Source organism: Bombus vosnesenskii, unplaced genomic scaffold (genome assembly GCF_011952255.1).
Source record: "Bombus vosnesenskii isolate JDL3184/JDL3185 unplaced genomic scaffold, Bvos_JDL3184-5_v1.1 scf7180000013367, whole genome shotgun sequence".
Lineage (NCBI taxonomy): Eukaryota > Metazoa > Arthropoda > Insecta > Hymenoptera > Apidae > Bombus > Bombus vosnesenskii.
In genome coordinates, this window is record NW_022883000.1 from 130,458 (window position 1) to 153,296 (window position 22,839).

Consider the following 22,839-nt stretch of genomic DNA (forward strand, 5'->3'; position numbering starts at 1 on the left):
TTCATAAATTGGATAGACACGATCCTTCAGCAATTACGGACTAAATTGCGAATTAAGAGATACGTAAAAATTATTATGGCATAAAAATACTATTGAATACAGATACAAGCATAGTTCTATTTTTACACACCATAGTAAAACTAACAAAAGGGTGGAGATGAAACATAATAAGTCGCTAGAGTCCAAAATAAAAAACAGGATAAAATGAAGTTAATTCTAATAATTGTTCAACTAAAAGTAAAAATGATATAATAAAATGTATCCTATGGAGTACTACAAGTTGAAACAACTCTACTACCTTCATAAGAACGTTATAGTACTCACATATTTCTCGTCGAGCCGAAGGGAAACTGGCCAGTCGTATATCCCCAGTCGCATTATTCTCAACACGGAAATTGAGATATAATCGAGGGTGCGCTAATATTTCAGGTAACCTGAAAGTTACCACATTTTCAGGCGACCAAAATGTTGCTCGTGCCAGAACACGTAACTTGTTCGGACATTCGATTCGAACTGGGGCCTTTGTGGGATCAATATCGTCTTGTTACCACCCTACGATGCAATATGCCGGCGGCATGATTCAGTCATCAATATCCAATATCGAGATAAATAAAGAATACAATGATATTCGAACGTAATTATAGAATATTTGATTATAATACTTTAAACATTGTAACTATAGGACGAAGATTGAAAAAAAAATTGAAAAAACAGAAATTCGGTTCTTTGAAAAATTTGATTTTTTAGAGGGAAATTTGCAAAAATTCTATCACACAAAGGCAACAAAACTAATTTAAGCAAAATGTTACCTATCGAGAATAATCTGATTGAAATCCATGTTAAGAATTAAGTTTTTTAAATTAAGTAATCTATTTCTATTTCTCAGATCTATTATTTATTAGTCTAAAGCTCTATTTGTCAAGTAATCTTGGATTGGAATTCACTTCAGGGTTCAATTTTTTATTAAACATAATATTTTAAGTTAAACGAAAAAAAAATTTTAGCAGAACAGGTTACTTCCCGAACCATGTAATTAAAATTTGTTTTAGGGATTAATTGCTTATCAGTAAATTAAATCGAAAATTAAATCCAAGATTAATACCATCAGGTTACGATGCTCTTCACTATGTATACATTATATTTGATCATTATTTCAAGATACTTTCCCACGACTTTTCTCCATCTGTTTTCCATAACTTCCCACAGAGCATTCTATAAACCAAGCAAATAACGATAAACAGACCACTCGTATTCGTATTGGCGTAGATAAGTCTATCAGAGTATTTTAAGCGGTTCGATGAGGCGTCGAGCGTTCCATTCGCGGAAGTCATTGATATTTCGAGTTATCCGGTGGCTCTCGAAATTTCAGCAAACCAAGAAAAGAAACACTCGAACTTCGAGATGTGGCGGACATTTAACATCCGCCATTTAAATCAACAGACGGACAAACGAAAAAATGAAAGATTTTATGGCCGATTCGCAAGTAGGAAGAGTACACTGTGGTTACGTATGTTTTCAAAGTCGGAGATTTCGAAGCAAATGAAATTCTGAAAATTAGAAGACTCGATAAAATTTCTTGGAGGAATTAGAAGAAACATTAAGCGATTTTATGTGTTGATTAAATAATCGAATCTTGAGTGAAGAGAGGAACAACGTTTCTTTGGGTTGCACACGATTCTTCAGGAAACTTCGATAGAAACGCGCGTCAATTGTCTTAAAATGTATATTTTGTAGCATCTTTGAAATACAATGATCTTAAATCTTATCATTCAAAATAAAATAATAGTAGAGAACTGTCGATAATTTTAAATACGGCGAAATGCAATAGAAATTTTTCAAAAAGTTCGGCAGGAATAATTAGAATCTTTTAACAAAATTGTCATATATAGTGACAATTTAAATTTGTCTAAAAATTCGATAGAAATGTATCTCGTATCAATGATCATAGTAAAAAAACAAATTGATAATAAATAATATCCGGTAACTTAAAATACACTGAAAAAAATAAAAGTGGCATATAACTCACGTTCCATCCCATAGATTCGGCTAAGAAATTCGTGGCATGCTCATTTTCGTCCCTGTCGCTGTCAGTCTCCAAAAGTGCATCGACAGGCTCCTCGATACTACCTTCTTCACTGAAATTGTCCTCTTCCTCTCCCGTTTCCTGAACCTCATTTTTCTTCTTTGGAAGCGGTCCTTCCTCCTGTTCCTGCGCCCGAACCTTCTCAGCCAATAATGTTCCAAGATTTTCGAAAAAACCGCCGTCGGTCTCTTGTATTCTGTACATACGTATTAGGAAACAAGGAAATTAATTGTAGAAGATAATACTAAAAATTGTATCTAAACATTTATATCAATCCTTTTTACTCTGAGAATTTTTTGTTGCATCGATTAACGATTTCAACATAATTTTATAGTAGCGTCGATTAAAGTCAGAAAAAATTTCGTATAAAAGAAATTATGAATTTTTGTAAATTTTTTGTATTAAATAATAGCTTTCTTTTCTTTTTTCAATTTTCACGGGTGAGAAAGAAATCGGATGAAAGTTTTACTGTATCAATTTAGTGGCGCTAGTGAAGTATAAAGGATCAATGTTCCATTGAAGCAAATGCTATGTTTGCGTTGATCGTTTAAAATATTGCGTGATAATTTAAAGGAAAACGTTGCGGTTAATAGGTGGAATATTAAGAATAAGTTGCAAGAAGCTAGTGGTGAATGATGAAAGCAAATGTCTTATTTAATGCCACGTTAATTGTGATGCGAAGCAACTCCTGTTTTCTTCGTCTCCGACCGATTTCGCTAAGTGTGCTGAAAAACGAGCTATTTGAAACCACCGACTGCATAATAGCTAATTTTCACGGCCAATGTGAACGTTTACATTCTTTATTCTTCTTCGTAAAAAATTATTTTATTATTCTTTGGCAATTTATGAAGAATTCGTGTTTTCGTAAATATTATAACTTATATCTAACAGAAAAATTGCACCGTTTATAGAATAACCTAATACCTCGTGAAAATCATATTATAGGACTTATTGATATTTAATGTGTTTCGTACCCACGTAAATAAGCATTATCAGAAAATCAATAATCGTATAACTCAAGAAAGATAAATATGCATACTATCAGTCATAGTCATGCGATTATGACTTATAGATAAGTCACAAATTTCATAGAAAAACAATGAAACCTTGCAGCGTTCAAACATATTTTGGAAAGCAACTACGCTGAATTCTACTATATAAATCAAGTAGAGTCCATTTAGTAGACTATACTTCAGAGCTGGACATAAAAAGTGACTACGACTTCAAATAAATAATTATATCCTAACTTCTTAAATTTTATGGAATATTAATGATTCGATATTTGGCCACGTATATGTTTCAGAATTTTTCTAAGAAAAAGCATGTAAGTAAATTTTTGTAAAATTTCGCAATTGAAAAGAGAAAGTATACAGCTCTGTCGCATAGTACACTCCCGTTACTTAAGCAACGAACAACACAATTCACCTTTTATGAATGAAGTTGAACGCAGCGAATTTCCAATAGAATCTGCCTACGGTGACCGGTTTCGTTTCCGGCTTTTGCGACATTCGAGCCGCGGCGATCGCGTAGTAAGGATGCGTCTCGTCCAGTTTTTGGAAGTGCGCCATTTTTCGACTCTCTCTCCTTCGGAAGAAAAACACAAATTCTCCATTTCACACGTGCTTCACGAAATAACACTGACGATTCACGAAACGCTCTAATTGTTTTTGGCTGACTGGTTGACAATTCTTGTATGTTTGATAATTATGAGCAATTCCCATTTGAAATAATTGAAAAATCGACCCAACACAGGCATACTAATTACTTTACGAGAGTCTGTATTTGATTTAGTTAGAAACCAATCAATATGTGAAATAAACTGTTTCTTAGGAAATAATTTTACTTTTATGAAATAATTTATCCAAGTGTTTATGCTTCTGTGTATCATTTCTCAATGGTTTCTGTGCCGTTAAGGAATTATCGAAGAGTCATAATTGGAAGACAGATAAATTCGTATCATGGTTGTGCATACGGAAAGTAGATTTGATCAGACTGTGCGTCCAATGATATTTGATAATGTACTTACATTCTTATTTCCTTTTTTGCAAATGAATATTTATATTTCCTGCTCCACAAATTTTTGTATTCTATAATATTATATCTCACTTTGTTAAACAGTTAATTTCACAATTTAAATTTATATTTGAAATTATTTAATTTTTAATCATAAAACTATATTCGAAATTATTTAATTATTAACCATAAAATTGAAATTCAGAATTATTTTATTTTAAATTATAGAATTTCCAGTCAAACGTAATTTCCAGAAAAATATCCTGAAATCCTTCACCGAAGAATAAACATAAATGTTTTAATAATTCTGTGATTTTATAGTAATATTTGTTAAACCTCACTGCACGTAATATTTGACTGATCTGCGCGGTTAATTTATCATAATGTATGATAAATGCTCACTTCACTGTTAGACCTGCTATTAGTAGAACGGTATACTTGCAGGAGAATGAGACGTCGATGTAAAATGTGTCAGTCGGAGCATGTCTGACAACAAACTGCCGGAGGACTTCAGGCGAACCAGAGAAGAAGGAAGTAGATATCGTGCAATATCAACATCAATGGTACATCAAACTTTCCCATAATTCAAGCGCGTCAGGTATCATTATTGCATCTCTTGTTACGTATATTTTATAGCTCAAGAACCGTATCAAGAATAAAAAATAATGTTTAATTTATCATATCTTTTAACGATTTTAGGAACTTTTATATTATTGAAACATTAATAATATTATTCTACTAAAATTATAGTGTAACTGATCTACAGTTTGTAGTTAAGTTGTAGAATTTCGTAAATATAATTAATTACTAGCGAATAGAGAATAAAGTTTGGTTTAGTATATCTGCTAACAATTTTTTGGTACTTTGCTATTGCGAGAAAATTATTAAAATTATTATACTAAAATTGCTGTCCAATGAAATTGAATGAAATAAGAAAATTAGATGCCTTTATATTATACTTTTGAAATGTGCTGTTTATGAAAGTAATTGATAATAATGTGACTAACCAACTATTTCTCGTTCATCGAGAAAACGAAGCAATGCGAGTTTCAATCATTTTAATTACTGTCACCGCTTTGTTCATTATTTCGATACGATACAACGATTCCTAACAATGAAACTACTTTCACGATATATTGTAACAACATACATAGTAATTTCTCGATTGTTTAGCTGGAATACGATCAGCTCTTCTCGAGAATAATTAATAAAATCAGAACTTCCCCGCTTATTACCTTCCCTGTACCAATTCACAGACTCTACTTGCGCAATAAATACTCTACTGGAAATATCGGTATATGCATGATTCACGTTTACTTCTGGATCAATAAAAAAGATAATAAATGCATGTGTATCGTAGAAGCTGTAGATTCTCCGGAACTTTGTTTGCAATTTCAAGGTGCTCTTTTGTTCCAATTCCCAGTCATTGCATTTAATTGCAAACTATTCTGGATTTTCTATAAATTTCTGTTTTGTCACTGAATAAGCCTTGTTAGAAGATAACGAAATTAAGAACAGTTATTCATCTTAAAATATGATAATATGTAAGAAAATTTAGCAATTTAAAGATCATTAAAATTAAGGAAACTCTTTTAACTTGAAAGATATGAAAATTAAGGAAATTTTCACACTCCTTTACATGTCAATAATATTTTTAATGTAATGTAATATCAAAATACTAATGGCATAAAATGATAAAATATTTGTGTTGTAAAATGGACGAAATCACACACGCACACATTTCCCCTTTTTTCAAGCTTTCGCGTAGCAGGGAAAGGAAAACCACATGCTCTTACGGTATTTCTAACATCTTTATTTTACGGTACATCTTGCTTCCAACTAGCCTCTTTTATTTTTAACTTGACCGAAGAGACATGATTCACCGAACTACATTCTTCGTCTTGGTACACTATCGCGGATTGGCTCTCCAAACACGTTTCTACTTTTTGCTTTTGTTTTTACGCTTTGTAATCGCTTGATTGGCGCGAGTATATCGGGTACCGATTACCATTTATAACTTGCAAATTTTTTGTTCTTTAAATGACCACATAGAAAACGATGATAGCACAACTTGTTCGACCTACGATGATTATCGTGTGCTAAAATATGCACTGAGTTGTTAAATGTCCTGAGTTACATAACAGTTTTGAAATATCGAAGAATTAAAAAATCTGCTTGAAAATATTTTTTAAGTGGAACAAAAATACTTTCTTGCTCTTTATACTATGCTCTTTAATTATTTTTCACGGTGATGTATGTTTTTAGAAACTTTGAGAATTCTTTTTTAAATTATTAATAGACTTTATGTGGATTGACTCGTGGATTAACTTGACTACACGAAGGGAATATATTTTTTAAAACAGGATACGAAAAAAATAACTGAATCTGTATATCATTATAATATACATACATCAAAATGTTAAAGATATGCTTCAACGAGATTACTATCATGGTAAATTGCAGTCTTTTGCTTTCAGCATACAAGATATGGAAAATAGCGTGAAGTATAAATTATAGTTCAATTAGCTACGCTTTATAGTAACATTCTGGAAAACTATATGCAACTAAAATCCTGTGTCATAAAGTAATACTAATGCAATCTAATAATCATTTTTTAAATAATTCATTCCAAAATTATTGTAAAAATGATTAAATAATGAACTGTACGAAATGTAGACAATTTCAAAATAAAGAAAAGTATTCGATAATTACGCCAAATATTCGGCTGTAATTATTTAATCTGTTGCTCATAATTATTTCTGATTCAATTCGAACTTACCATTTTGGACGGTTTCAGAATTTAACGTACGTTGCTTAAATAGTTTGGATTTAAGGCACGTACAATTGCAACGTAAAATAGGAGCAATATTAACCATTCTCATAAAGGAACGTGTATTCTAACATTCGCAAGATATCTTATTTTTATAATAATTCTCTCTTTCTTCGTCTCTCGAATAATTATGGGTGATTTTGCATCTGATATATGTGTATTTGCATTAATATACATATACAGCGTACATACAGCGTGTTTCATTTGAATCAGTTTCAATGGTTTAAGAAGTACATAATATTATCGAACTTAATTAGTTCTTTGTTCCCTATATTTAACAAAATACAAACTGAGAATGTATTAATAATTGCATACAACGTTTTAATGTTGGATATTTGTTCTCAAAAGTTTCAGAAAATAAACGTTTAATCTATTCAGAGAATATACTTAGACGAGACACCATGTATATATTGTAATTTTACGTAATCTTTTACAGATATACGACTGTAACGCAACGTTGTTGTCTTGCGAGCAAGAAGCACAAGGTCCTCAGTGATGTAAGTCACGAACGGCCTTCAGTGGTCCCTATCGTTACAAAATTCGAGCGGACTCGATCCGCTTCGCGTTAACTTCTATGTCCGATTATTTATGTGATTTCGCGTGACCATGTACACGTTGTAATTTTCGAGGACAAATGCAAACGAAAAATGGTCATTGTATTATTTTCAAAAAAAGTATCAAAATTATATTCGTACGCCTTCAAGCTTATCAATATTTTCCTTTATCCTGTAACCTGTTTTTAAACGTTAATTTCCCGTGGGACGTTCACCTACGCGCTGATGATTTAACGTTCTGCACAGTTGCGTATCCGCCACGGAAACAAGGAATTCCCGGGGTAGTCAGGATGACGTCTTCACCGACATTGGTATATCGTTGAGCTATGGGAAAAAGCATCGCGATTTCTGCTGACTAGATACGTAGTAACACCGACAATTGCAGTTAATTAACTCACTTCGCTATTGTTGATTATGAACATTTCATAATTGGAAAATCGTATAGTGTTACGTCTTTTTTTATTAATTAAACGCATGATCGTGAGAAATGGTTTTTTGAAAATGGATAAGCTAGTAATTTATAGCATTTGTATATTCTTGGTATAAGATCGTATGTGTATTGTTTCTCACTTTATACTGACTTTTCCTACTACGTCTATTTCGTATTAATTTGTTAGAAATGTAATTTTGCTATTCGTCGTTGGCTTTTAAAAAGAATATACATGTATATTTTTATATTTTTTCAGTAATTGTAATTACAAGTGAACAACGTATAAAATTATTTTTTTGGAGATGGACGATATATGTAGTTATAACGTGTATATACACTGTGTCTATGCTTTTGTCTATTAGTATATTTTATATTAATTTATCTTTTTAATTCTGTTAAAACGATTTTACGTCTAAAATTTGTCTGTTCTTTATTACTACATACGTTTCCTATTAGCCTATTTTTTAGTTTTCTTGCCTTTATCATTGGTTTCCACAAGAGTCATGTATATTTAGATTTTACTAAATATTTGTAAGTGATAAGAAGAATTAATGGTATTCGTTCGTAACGTTTTATATACACGTTTAATGGTTCCTGAACAGATTGTAGTAGCCACTTTAGTCGTCTCGTAGAGCTTCTGTCATCGACGGCAATGCAATAGTTGAGACATCATGAAAGAATTAATTAACACGTATGTCTGCACATTGCTTCTTTTCTGTTTAAGGAGATCGTGTGGAATACGACAGTCTCGTTATATAGTTTACACGCTATACTTCGTAGAATATTTGTATGAGTAGGATGAAACCTCCTTTGCATTTTACTTTTGTGCAAACTGTTTTTCCTCGTGTGACATCAACGGATGACCAACTCTTCTGTCTGGCATATTTATAGATGCCGCTTGATATAAACAAAGACGCTTTCTTATACACGTAATGAAATCCAAATGACGTCCAAAAATTTCGAATCATTTTCTCAATTGCATCTATATTAATAAATCTCTGGTCAATTGTAATTCTCAATTTTTTTTGTATTTCGATAGATTCTTCGTTAAAAGATACTGTAATTTTAAGTTGTCTGTTTTTTTTATGTAAAACTTCCTATTTAACGCGTTCAACGTCTGCAATTAAAAACGAATTCCATATGGATTACCCCAATCTTGCAACAAATTTGTACCGTCAAATTTGCATTGCAATCGCCATTAGCGTATCGCAATTAATATTTCTCCGTTACAATTGTCGCACTTGCCATTGCAATCATACTTTGCATATCTCTATGATGCAATTAATATTTTGTCACTGCAATTATCGCGATACCTTAAATTACGTTGGCAATAAATCGCGAAACGTCGACCTTGAGTCACGGATCCCAGTGGCTCGTTACGCTCGTTCGCGCGACCTGGAGAAACAATTCCTCTACAGATGTTCCGGACAACGCGCGTTAGTCTGGTTTTAATAATAGATCGCGCGTATGTGGTACATACGAGAGTTTCAGATCATCATTCCAACGTGCCAACGAGTAAAACGCAACGAGCGTCTGTTCTGGAACGAGACCGCTGCAACAACGACTCATCACAGACGAACACGTGGTATTCCATCGTGAAAACATCGACGAATACGTTAACTTTTAACACTGAACTTTTCTCGAAAACGATAAAACGTGGAGAAAAGTGCATGAGAAACAGAAACAAGTTAAGCGACTCTTTCCGCCGTTTATGTCACCTGATTCATTTTTATCTATTACATTTTGCATTGGCAATCATTCTGAGTCATAAGATCGACGTGCTACAGACTCCGTTTAAGCGAGAAGTATTTGCATTTGAATGCTTGTGATTGAACAAAATTCCTCTTTGAAGTTGCCTTATTTTGGAGAGTTATAATTTCTACAAAAGCGATTGGTTACTGAACGACACTTGTCCATTTTTGGAAATGATACTGAAGAAGCTTACTGTTTCGCTTTGGATTTGAAAAGTTAAATCAAATAACTCCAGTCGCATAAATTAGAATTAATAGAAATTTATTTTGCAGCATGACTAATTCTATTAAAAGAACTAATCTACGTTTGTATGCGACTACAGATCTATTAATTTTAGTTAATAACTAAAAACTAAACAAATCTCAGCTAACAATTAATGTTAACTGCATTACAGGATGGCAAGTAAACGCTAGCAAATAACAGTACATGTAAAAACTATTATGTGATTATGTAATATTAGTTACAATTCTTTAAAATATTACTTTTGCGATATAAAGTGAAATGTTTGTACGTTACTGCATTAATCCTTATAAGCGCGTAAGATTAATTATTAACACGTTTATGATTACATATATTCCACGAGCACAGTCCCATTTCTCTGTTAATAGCGCAAACGATATGTTAAAGACTAACACACGTAAATAAGAAAATGAAAGTTATGGTTTCCAGTCTATTAATTGTCTATTGCAGAGGTTCCTCTCTTTCTCTCTCTCTCTCTCTCTCTTTTTCTCTCTACCTTGTTTCGTGTTCCGATTTTTCTTGCTCCTCCTTTTCCTTCGTTTCCTTCTCCACAACAATCTTGTGATAGAAATCTTTCCACATCGTCTCCTCGTCCATTCTGGCAGGTATGTTCTTTACGCCCAAATGAAATTCATAACATCCTCCTACACGTTCTTTAATAGACCAAATTAACTTTCTCTCGTCGATGAAACGTCACTTCTATAGCTCGAGCAAGAGCCACGGGTCGCTCATTGCTAAAATCACGCAATGTTCAACGAGTATCGTCAGAAATTCCGGCGAACAACAAGTTAACACCGGTAGGTCAGCTCGAAGCAGTCAACACTGCCGTGAATAACACGCCTTGACATTTTCCATTCACTGTTGCTTCCTCTCCAGCCACCAGATGGCGGATGCTCACAGACCGCGCGTCAATAACTTCTCGACTATCCTTGATCTTCTACTTTCTTATCTGACGCGTTTACAATCTTCCTTATCTGTTCAATTATTCTTTAATCGAAGATAGCTCGCACGGAGATAGGAAACGCGGATTTACACGAACATCGTTCCGTGGAAACTGAGATGTGTGAATCTTGGTAACTGGTCGGTACTGGTAATCCTGATGGCGCCATGATTCTCAAATAGCACCGGTGAGTCAACGTTCAGAAACGAGAATTGTCATCAGAATGGTACCGTGCTGTTTACACGGCAGGTGTGTCAAAAGAATTTACAGATCGTTGCCAAGGATGATTTAAGTAACTGAGATGATTTTCGAATTCGTCGAATGTCGTTGGCATCGCGGTACATCTGTTTTGTCGGAAGTCGATGATCCTTTGTCTAACAAATGCTAATTTTTCCTTCCTGTGGCTTCTATTCTTGTCGCTGGCTGCTTAAGTGTCTTCTGTATTTCTCTGAGTATTTTTCCACAAAGTACAATGTCATTATAAAGTACGGTTCGTACGAGGACACTTCCTAATTTTGATGGTTGGTTGAAATTATTAAGATTTAGTCGATCATAACTTTGCATTCATGCAGGATGACGTCCAAAAGATTTATAAAAATTATTTGCAAGAATTACACGAGGAATTTAATAAGTAGAAATAGAATTGAGTTTATTTCATTTTCTGTAAGTGGCCTAATAGTTATGAACGGGAGCGTATATCGTATTGTTGGCTGGTAGTGGTTGGAGGAAACCAAAAGAATCTGCAAAGAAGTCTTTGAATTTTTTACTCAACGTATCCTCGATCCTATTTTTAACGTTGTAAGTCTCGCTTTCTGTTACTTATCTCTATTTATTTCGTTTCTTTGGTAATATTTCACTAGACATTCATAAAAACTGCAGATGTAAAGCGACGTTTATGAGAGTTTACATATGGTAGTTTAATCTGTAATGCACTTGAGAATAGCAGAACGATGCAATATTTCATATCGTGTTATCAAAAATGTGTCTTCTTCGATATTTTGAGAACGAGAAAGTTAGATATACCGAAGTATATATAAAATAGCGAAGAAGGAGCAGTGTTACAGACGAGTATATTATTTTCACCATGATTTTCAAGCTAATTTCGTTTCTCGTATTCTTAGGTAAGCCTCTAAAACTGAATTCTTTTCCTTTCTCAGTTATTCATATTTTTTAACTAATTGCATAAATTGAAAGATTCTCAAGAGAGACTTATATTTTCACACAGGCCTCATTTTATGTTCTTCAACTTCTAAACATACCACTGGAAGCAATTCTCCAATTTCAAATGATACTCGATCAGATCCAAATACCTTTGTGTTAGTTAATCCAAATCAAGTGCATCGTTTGGAAAGGACGATACGAAATTTCTTTTCGAAAATAGCAGAGCCTATAGACAAACCGATTGTGTTAAGATCTACATCGTCTAATTCATATGGTCTGCTATCAACTATTCGAGAAGTATGTGAAAGTATAAGGAAAAAGCTCATGCAATTCGCTAATGATTGTGGACTAATTAATACCGTTCAACGATACGAAAAACGTTCGAGTCAGGATCCATTGTCCGATGATTGGTTCTCTGAGTTGCTGCTGCAAAGTATATACGTGATACGAGACTTAGGAAACATGATTAATGAAATTAGATCATCGACTGGTTTGTATCTCGGAGAAGGAAATACGACTTTCCGAGAAAGTAAGGTTTGTGCAAATGAGAAAATTGAACGAGGTATTTTGCTTGTTAATTGTGCTTTACGTTGTACAGTCAATGTTTTTAATGATAAAGATTTCTGTCTTTCAAGTAATTAATTGGTGAACTTATGTATCAATATATAATTGATAATAAATTAAAACAATTAATATAGTAATATGACACTAAAATTCTGTTAATAAGGTAAATTACTGCATCAAAGTATAGAATATGTAATTAATTCTATGTTATTACTTTTTATTACTAAAACTCGAAAACTATCGAAAACTTGAAAAATGTGAAACCTTTTATTCTATGTATGTATATCAGCAAACAACCTGATAATCAATTATACAAGTTTTAAAGATTCCTAGGAAATTTTTCGGTACTATCTTTACGATTAACTCTTCCAAAAATTCATAAGCTAAAATATTCACACAGTTCCAGCAACTGAATAGACACGCTAACGGCTTCAAATTCCTCGGCGTAGTGAACGATGCAGCAGAATTTAGCGACAGACTATCGCAATGTCTGCTGCAAATAACGAACAATAGGAAGCGTAGATCTTCTTTCAGTCTAAATCGAGCAATCCTCGACCTGATGAAACATACACCGGAAACCACCCTTAAAACTTTGGAAACTAGTTTAAGGAACATCTCACAAACGAATGTTCTAAAGAATCATCCAGGACGAAAGTCCTGGCACATTTTCTTTTGTCTTTCAACGGCGAGAAACAGGGGAATCGATTACGACGAGTGCATTCGCGAATTGCAACGCTTCGATGAATGTCTAAGCAGCTCGAAACAATCATCGAATATGAAAATGCATAATTTTGACGCGAAATCGTGGACAAGGGCGATTCGAAGATTGAGTCATTGCAAAACTATGGAAGATAAATATGGAGAAACGGAGGTCTCTTGTAAACCCGATCGAAGAATGCCACGAAAAATTAAAAAGAAAACGAAGTACGTGTTTGAAAGAATATTGGACAGAAAGATACCTAGAGGATCTTCTTTCCATCGTGCTGTTAGTGATCTTAGCGACACATTTTCGGAAAGCGAATGGGGACAAAGATTTATCGATGAGTTGTGCCAATACTTTGGTATTTACGAGGATGGCAAAAAGAAACTAAGTAGATTTTCAAAATCTGCGAGTAAGAACAAAAAGGCAGCGGTGAAGTTAGTATGATTAAATTTTATACGATTGAAGTTGATTTAATTAAATTTTAGTATGTGTAACTAGAATCCTTTAGAAGGGTTAATAATCAAAAGGAATTAAAAAATTTCTATAAAAATTTAGAAATGTGAAAGTTATACATATATGCTTTCCAACCAGGCGCAGTGAAATCTCGGAAGCTCTGAAATCATACAAAAAGGGAGCGATGGTAAGAACGTTCGGAGCGATAAATAAAATGCACCGGTCTGCGGTCGATTTTGAAAAATTCTTCGCGGAGGGAATGAGAGATACCTTTAAGGAAGCTTGGCAGAGCCACGTGAAGGTTTTATCTAGTCTGATGGACTGGATGACCAAGCTACTGGAACTCCACAGCGGCGGAAGCTCCAGTGGAAAGGAACCGCGCTCGTCAGACACGAGCTCGTCAGACACGAGCACATCGCAAGTCGAGTGGAATAGCGACGAAGATTTGGATTCTGAAAATATCCGGGAGCGTGTTGTAGCTCGTCCTAAATCAGGTTACCACGATTTATATTACATTACAGTTGAATTTGATATTTTATTCATTTTATTATAAGAAATTTTTCGGGTCATGGTAGGTCCGATAATTTCCCTTTTATTCGCCAAACATTAAATACATAGAAATTTTCTTTATAAACTTTGTACGAAGAAGATATAAAGTATATTATTAAGCATGAAGTACGAACGTAATATAGATAAATGTTTCATTTACAGAGATAATAAAAGATGTGGACAGCTCTATGAATAGTCTAATGAAATCAATGAATCACCTAACCAGACATCGAAACGCGACCAATAAAGATATGCTGACTTCTCTTGCTAATAATCTTCTTTTAGTCATGATATTCATGGAAACTATGGGCTTCGTTTCTTCCTTATACTGTTTTGGACCAATTGCGAGTGAGGAAACTTCTTTAGAATTTGACGACGAATGGAACCGTCAACATGGATCGTTGCATTTTTCTGAATACGATAAAATTATCGATTTAATCTCACGTGAATATCCTCTTTTTAATTATTAATTCTGAGAATAATTAATTCTGAATAAACCACAAAAATCCTATGTAATCTTCAAAATAGTTGTAAATAAATATAATAAATAAATTTATCCAATGTAGTAAATACAAATTATTGAAGAATTTCATTTCAGTCATAATTTATTTTCAGGCAATTTGTTAAATGTACTTAATATATATTAACACAGCTTTGTGAAACAAAAGTGCGAAATAAAATCCTTCGGATCTCTATTGTGATAAATCTGTGTCAATTTATTTTCCTACCCTCCATTTATTATTTTAACTAATTATTTTAATTAAATTATTACAAAGTGTTATGGATTGTTATTTAAAAGAATCGAATTTTATATTTTTTTAATGTTATCTTCGAGCTTCTCAATAAAAATTTTTAATTTCATAATTTTTATAGATTTCATAGACAAGACGAATGAAATAAACTATATAAATATTATTAGTAAATAATATTATATATAATATAATATTTGTCTAATGTAAAAGAAAAGAAATTTATGAATTATCAAGATATATTTTTTGCAATTAGTATCATTCATATCGGGCATCGTACACTTGCTAAGGACCCTATAAATCCTAAAATACAATAGATCAAGAAGTTTATATAACTATTTCTTCTAATCTTCCAACTTATATAATTTATTTACTTGCAGGTAACAGTAATTTTCAGCAATTTACAAGAAAAATGCATGACATCTATAGTTTCCCAAGATATGAAACGTTCTTTATTCTGTATGACACTCAAATTTATCGAACGCAATCGTTCAAACTGCCAGCAGAAATGCACGCAAAATCTAATATCTTCTTCCTAACTTATGAGTATTCTTTTTATTTTATTTCACATGTTCTTGTAACTCATATTTTCCTGAATCTACAATAATCAATAGCTTTTATTCACATTTTTACGTATGTTTATCGCAACAAATATAGAGAGTGTTTCTTGTGCGTGTATGAACGTACATCGAAGTACAACCTCACAACCGCGAATTAAGTTGCATCTAGTCTTTCCTCTCTTTTCATATCTTTATTATCATTATCTTCCTTTTTTTTAAATCTAAAGATGACACAAATCGCTGAAGAAATATGCAACGTTGTAGGAAGAATGATCTATCTGTATAAATAGTATTTCATTCAAATTTCGAAGTCTATGTCGACAGAGTAAATACCTGAAAATTCTGAATTAGGAACTAACCTATGCACTAACCTATCGTACATTACGCGGATCTCTTACGATCCCAGTGAAATTCCACTCGTGAATTTCTTCGAAGCGAATTTTAATTTTTTTTGGGAAACCTTTCGAACGTTTAACTGAAAAATTATTTGTATAGTAAAGACTTTAATGTGCGTCCCAACATTTTTGCAGACGTTTCGGAAGCTCAGAATAATAAAAACATTAGACGTGAATATAAACAATTTTGTTCACGGAAATTGTGAAAATATGCTTGTTTACAAGAGGTTGGCCATTTTATTCTCGAAATGACACTAAGGACTATATAAATCAATCGAATCGATAGTCAGTCGATCAAGGATTCACGTTCCACGTATAGCATGAAAATAGTCGTTTCCAGGAAGATGAAAAAGCCGCGTCCAATGCCAGAATACAGAGACAGGCGTGTTCAGGTTCGATGCACGCAGGAAGTCCATTACGCACGTTCTGCGCAAGATCCTGTCGCATACACAGCCACTCGACTCACGTACCGTGTACTTAGGGCTGAATGAAGTTCGAACAGGGCCCTTGGGTAATACATAATTAGAAACTATTGTGCGCAACGACGTTTCGTATTGTCGACACGCATAAGCGAGTATGGCTATTTTTGAACATAATACTACTTGATGTATATTCTCAGATTTCGAGAAAACGACATGAGAATGAAATTCTTTTAAAATCGCTGAAATACAACACAATATAATTTAATTAGAAGTACGCCACACTCAACAATTAATCTCATCAAAGTTATTCTTAAAATTTTATCTTATCGTATCCCGAGTTCAATTATAGTCGTTCCAACAAAAGGAATTTGTCCGGATAATTGTCGTAGATAAATATTTATTCAAAACGATTCGAACAATAGTCAACGTTGATGCAATGTTGGTCCTTAATAGATTATTAACAATAAATTACGTAACTAATTTTCAAAATCGACGAAATCGTCTTAGAAACCTACTTCTTTGTTAAACCTATACAACAGATTGCCTTAAACCTCTTGTCTATTGAATGTAAAATTAAATATTCCCCACGTACAATCTATTCAACTATCGTTTTGGCTATCGTTTCGTGCGATGGTGGGCACGCAAGCGTTACACCACGCTGTCATTTACTCGAATGACTCACCGACGTTGGTTTCCCTGCATAAACAACGGCTGCCGGCTTTTCCAGCGGGTCTTTAAACTCCCTTGCCACGTGCACCGTGTCTTCTAACCGTGAGAAGTGCATTATCGTCGGTCACATCCGTCGATTTCTCCGTGGCTCTCTATCTATTCGGTGGATAAACACGATGGCCACCCAACGATCCAATCGACTCGACGACTGTAGCCTCTTCGATGCCACTGTTAATCGATTTCGTCGTCAGGTGCATCGTGTTTGATAACGAATTAGCAATTCTATGTCGTGATACTATCTAGATCAGAGAGATTTGCGACTCGAATTGAGTTTTTGAAATTTGTTAAATCTATATTTTTTAGCTCAGTTTTGTTTGTAATATTTAGACGAAACGTACTTTAGTGACATATGATATCTATATAATGTATGATATGATACTATATGATATAATACTGTATTATAAGCGTATAATACTTTGATATCGTTTGTTTCGCTTCCGACATCGAACATCCTCAACCTTAAATTAGCAAAATCGATAACAGTTTCATCGATTGCGATGCGTATACATAAATTTTAATTGTTACTCGTTCATCGAGTTATTTAAGCCACTATGGAAGAATACATCCAGAAAAGAGAAAACAAACGGCATGTGGATTTGCATACGATTTGATACTTAATGCGATTCTGAGAACGTAATAATCAGGCAATTTGTTCATCCAAGTTGCCATGGTTCATTCATATGGTTCTACGTGGAAACATGATTTCGAATGTTATCGTACTTTCCTTATATGAATTTACTTTCATAATTCACAATACTTTGACGGGACATGCATGATATACGCATATGTACAATTAGAAAATTTTATTCTGCAGCATTTTCTCCAAAGAAAGATTTCAAATCAATTTATTTTTCAACGTACGAATTTCTTCTTACTAATCCAGTATAATCTAACAATTGACCACTTAACAAATTTTATCATTAATAAATTTTCCATATTCGTAAATTACACTCACCCTGTTACCACACAAGGAGAAATCCTATTTGTCCTCGAAACTAGTTGCTTGAACCTCCTGTACCATCTATCGTTACATGCTGTACAGCAGTTCTTCCCCGAGACAATACTCGTCTTCACGCTTTCTGAATCACTATTATCATGTACATTCTTCGTGATAAGTGTCGCAGGCTTTTCTTCGATACTCACAATTATATATTCGTCTAAACTTCTCCTCGAAAGATCATTAGCCTTGCCAGATTTCTTCTCCATTAAATTCACCCCAACAAAAGAATTTTCTACACATGAGTCAGATTCGTCGTCAGTCATAATCGATAAATTCTTATTTGTCAAATATTCTTTATTATACACCTCTGTGCCTTTTGTTATCTCATATTTCAAAGCACTGTTTTTAATCTCACTCGATTTAGGAGACAAATATTTTTCATTATACGGACGAGAATCCTTTGTTTTCTCATACTTTGGAACACCGTTTTCAATCTCGCTTGACTTAGAAGGCAAATATTTTTTGTTACGAACCTTTGTATCCTTTGCTTTCCTATATCCGAAAACTTTGGTTTTAATTCCAGTTGACGTAAACTTATTTTTATACGCCTTCTTCTTATCCTTTGTTTTCTCAAATTCTAACACTATGTTTCTAACCTCGGTTGACTTAAAAGATAAACGTTTAGACGACTTCTTACGACGATGTTTCAGCTTCTCAAAAATAGCTAACATCGTTATAGAAAGTGGTGTATAATTTTCTCAGTACTCATAACATATTCGTTCCAGGATTCGTTATGATTTTTTGAATGTTTCACTCGAAGCAAGTGTAAAAGTTTATGGCACCGTTACGCGATGAGTATAAAAGACTTCATTTTCACTTTCAAATACGATAGTTTCATTTATGTTGTTATGACTGTTCGGGGTTTAGGGTACAATGTGGCTCGTGTGAATAGCGCGCGCAAAACTGTAGAACTGAGCTCGAGCCACACTCACAATAAGTACGTGAATGTTCTCCAAATGGAAGTACTATATAGTATGTAGTTGGTCGCAAGCTGTTCTACTCGGAGTAGGGGCATTCATGACTTCCCACCAGCTCCGATGTTGGGTTCCCCGATTTCGATTTGCTTAAAAAACGTTTGCTTATACAAATTACACTGTGCACTGAGTCTGTAAGTCATCGGAAATAGGACTTGTAGAAGTTCCTCTGGTACATTAAGGTCTCTTAAAAAATTTCCTTCCCTCGAAGACTTCAATTAAGTATATCCATCATACTTCGTCGAATTATAGGATTTGAATTTTTACCGTCACTTTGAAATCAAGAGTTTATATTGTTCATTTTAATGAAAGTAGAACGAAAATATGATGTTACATAGGATGTTTCGTAATTTGGAAGAAACTTGACAAAAGAGTGATTACTATTTGTATTTATGATTATTTTATTTTTGAAATTAGTTCTCGTTTCAAGCGTTATTATGACATTATGGAGTTTAATTTAATTTTGAGTGCGTTCTTTAAAAAAAAAGTGATATAAAAATAAATTTCGAATATTGGTTCAAAATTATTAATTTTTGTTTAATTTTGATTGGGTTCTTTAAAAGGAAAGTAAAATGAAAATAAAATTGGTGTTCACATACTCTTGAACCACAGTGTACTCGTATGTCTATCGCTTGCAACCGTGTTATATATAGATCTTAAAATATTAAATCTGAAATCATATGTGGGAAAAACGCTATTATTACCACGATTCTAATAAAATCAAGCACGTACTTACTGCTCCCTTTTTCACTCTATATCGCATTCTTTTCCCCATGATGCATGTCATAATTAAGTGATAAATATAACAATAAGGAAATAGATGTTATTCCCCGAAGTATGATACTGCTGAAGGTTCCGGCCTGAAATCTGACATCCTTCCTCAACATTGCATATTAACCGCTAAAATATGCTGATAAGAGCGCGTGTGTCACGTATGATTCTGCATTAACAGCAATAATAATTGTGACATCACTCAAATTACATTTCACGTAACCAGCAATTTAAGCAAAATTATTGTTAACGACGATTGCTGACGTTTAAAAGATTATTTTTCATTTGATAGGCACAACCGGAATTTTCAGAGAGGCAATTGAAACTATCATCGTTTCAATTATCACCTTTGGATTCGAGTACAATGACAAATTTAATCAAGCGTTTATCCATGATCGTTAAACGATTGGAATATTCTGCACAATTTTTGCAAAATCACAGATTGTGGAAGTTACGTAGCGAAAAAAACGTTTAAATTGTAGAATTTTATTATCTTTTTTTGCAAGAGTAAAAAATTTTAATTAATAAAACAAGCAATTGTGCCTAAAAAAATAGAGGGAAATATTTTTTTAGAAAAGCGAGACGGAGTTCCGTTTAAATATTCTCAAAAAGCGAGCTTAAAATGATTTTTTGTTTCAAGATTACATTAAAAATTATAGTTAATAATGTAAAATACTGTTAATAATGTGTTGTGATATATTATGCATTTGAAATTCAATGGTACTCACATTGAGGTGAGTCCCACCCAGAGAACTTTTGGGAATGACCTGATCCAAGTATTTCCGTGGGTGTTGTGCGCGATCTTTGATTGGGAAGTCTGCTTCCGTTTAAAAAATGTCCAGTCGAACATCTTACAGGTAGAATTACGCTTCCTCGCGGTTGAATTCGTCAAAAGACTTCTAGGAACGACGAACAAGTGAGACGCACTCCGCAGAGATTGAGGTACTGAGCTGTGTTCCATTATTTAAAGAAAATAATGTTCAGCTGCAATTACTGTGCTGTAATTGACGTGACGGCACGCATACGTCAGCCGAAGGAAGATATGCTAAAATATTGTAATCGTGCTGATCATAGAAATATTTTCCACTAACTGACTAAAAAAAAATAATTAAATTTTGATAAATTGCTATAGAATGATATTTCCTTGAGATTGTAAAAAATCTAAATGCGTTAACAGTTAAAACAGAACTGATTAAATATTAGTGAGTAGATTGCTGTAGATAGTTGGATATATCTTTGAGATTGTAAAATAACTAAGTATGTTAATAGGTGGTGGAAATTTTGAAAAGACGAATGGTTTTAACAATAATATTAATTATGGAATATGTGTATGTAAAAATTAACTAGTAACATTGGAAACAATATTAGTCATTATATCAATTATAATTTCGTTCCTGTGGATAGAAATTCTCATACTGAATTCCACAGTAAAATGAAATGGATATATGTTATAGCTAACACATTATTCGAAATTCAAGAAGCATTAAATGGAGGAAGAATTGCACGCTTAAATTCAACGGCATATAACAAAACGAAGCTATAAGCCGGAAATCGGATTAAGGAGAATTATCTCTATACAGTATTCACGTAAGAAACTAACTCTAGGACGATTATTACCTCCTTGTGATCTTTCGAACGAAAAATCCTCATTTTCCTTCTCATCAAGCGCTCACCATTCCCCCGTGTTCCTGGATTCCATTTCCTGCCTCTTCCTCCATTTTCCCTTTCTCCTTACGCCAGCACTTTTATTATGCGGCCCCTATTAAACGAACAATTCATTACCATCCAGCAACCTTTTTATGTGCGTTATACAAAACTTCGTGAAATTTCATTATAATGAAACACGGCTATTGTGATTGTATTGAAAAAATGTGGAACCAGTCGAGAAGTATATATATAGTGAGCTATAATACTTAGGACGGCATTACTTTGTCATAAATTGAACACGTATATAGGTCTAAAAATACTTTTGCTTATAGTTCTTTAGAACTATAGTTCTAATAATAAGGCCGGACGGCTTTATATACACGTATAGGGTAAAGTTATTCAAAAATGTTGACCTTGATAACATACTTTAAGTTCATCAAAATCAACGAGTTGCCTATTCCGAATAATTATCCCTTTTTCATAATTAATTCGCACAATTTCAAAAACCCCAAAAGCAAAACACTCAAAATACCTGCCTAAGAATCACAAACACGCAGCAACCTTCAGGAATTCTCGCAAAAACAAGCCGATAATCTGGAAGCTAGCGAGCTACGCGATACTCTTTACTCCTTACTTACCTCAACCCTATCAGGCTTACGTTGAACGTTTCCTCGGCGAGTCCATCAAGATTTCCCTCTCGACGACCGGGTCGCAACGGCGAAGATCTCAATCAATCCGTGACCGCGTCTCGAAAGACGCGCGCCGTACGCCCCCGCGGCCATCCGCGCCGCAAAATCGCCACGACGGAGGTGGATTGAGACGCGGTGGGGTGTGGCCGGACCCGGGATTAACCCCGTCTGACAGCCAATCATATCCAAGACAGCCCCACCACGGCTATATCCGTGACTGGAAGAACCGGCTGAAACTGTCGTCCTCGGCCTCCACCCCCTCTTCTAGCAACCCCCACCGCTAATTGCCCTGGCTTTAATATCACGCGTGGAATGAGAACTTGTGGAGGGGCGGAGAGGATGATAAGGCAGCAGAATATGCCGAAGAGCAGCCGGGGAAACGGAGGCTGCGCCCGTTTTGTGTGCATCCTCTCTGTGACATCTACATCGAACAGAGAAAAGAGGGTGGACAACGGCAAAGGGTGGAGAAAACGGGGTGCATAGGCGATGTACGCGTGCATATTTGCGGATTTTACGTGGTGCATTGCGATACACGGTAGGATTTCCGGGGCCAATTTGCCAATGGCCGGTTTGCTTTATTAATGATCCCGACGATGATCGAGGAGCCGATGCGTAACTGAGAGATTGATCG

At 34.2% G+C, this 22,839-nt stretch overlaps 2 protein-coding genes across 6 annotated transcripts in view; one reads left to right on the top strand and one right to left on the bottom strand.

Annotated features, from left to right (window-relative positions):
* The window catches only part of LOC117237270 (protein unc-13 homolog 4B), a 37,200-nt gene extending 18,387 nt beyond the window's left edge, over positions 1 to 18,813 (bottom strand). For 2 of the 5 annotated variants that reach the window (XM_033501039.1, XM_033501038.1), the window contains exons 1-2: positions 18,083 to 18,813; positions 2,027 to 2,279 (exon numbers count right to left, since the gene is read on the bottom strand). In XM_033501039.1, the coding sequence (XP_033356930.1) occupies positions 2,027 to 2,279; positions 18,083 to 18,798 (969 nt within the window). In that variant the 5' untranslated portion in view covers positions 18,799 to 18,813. Of the gene's footprint in view, positions 1 to 2,026; positions 2,280 to 3,508; positions 3,668 to 4,498; positions 4,645 to 10,398; positions 10,706 to 18,082 lie in introns of those variants that run through there. The other 3 variants (XM_033501041.1, XM_033501046.1, XM_033501042.1) reach the window with 3 other exon arrangements.
* LOC117237271 lies at positions 11,815 to 14,761 on the top strand. Its single transcript, XM_033501047.1, has 5 exons — positions 11,815 to 11,963; positions 12,068 to 12,537; positions 12,968 to 13,704; positions 13,862 to 14,217; positions 14,435 to 14,761. The coding sequence occupies exons 1-5, from the start codon at positions 11,927 to 11,929 to the stop codon at positions 14,740 to 14,742; spliced, it is 1,908 nt and encodes a 635-aa protein (XP_033356938.1). The 5' UTR covers positions 11,815 to 11,926; the 3' UTR covers positions 14,743 to 14,761.
* Positions 18,814 to 22,839: the final 4,026 nt, after the last annotated feature.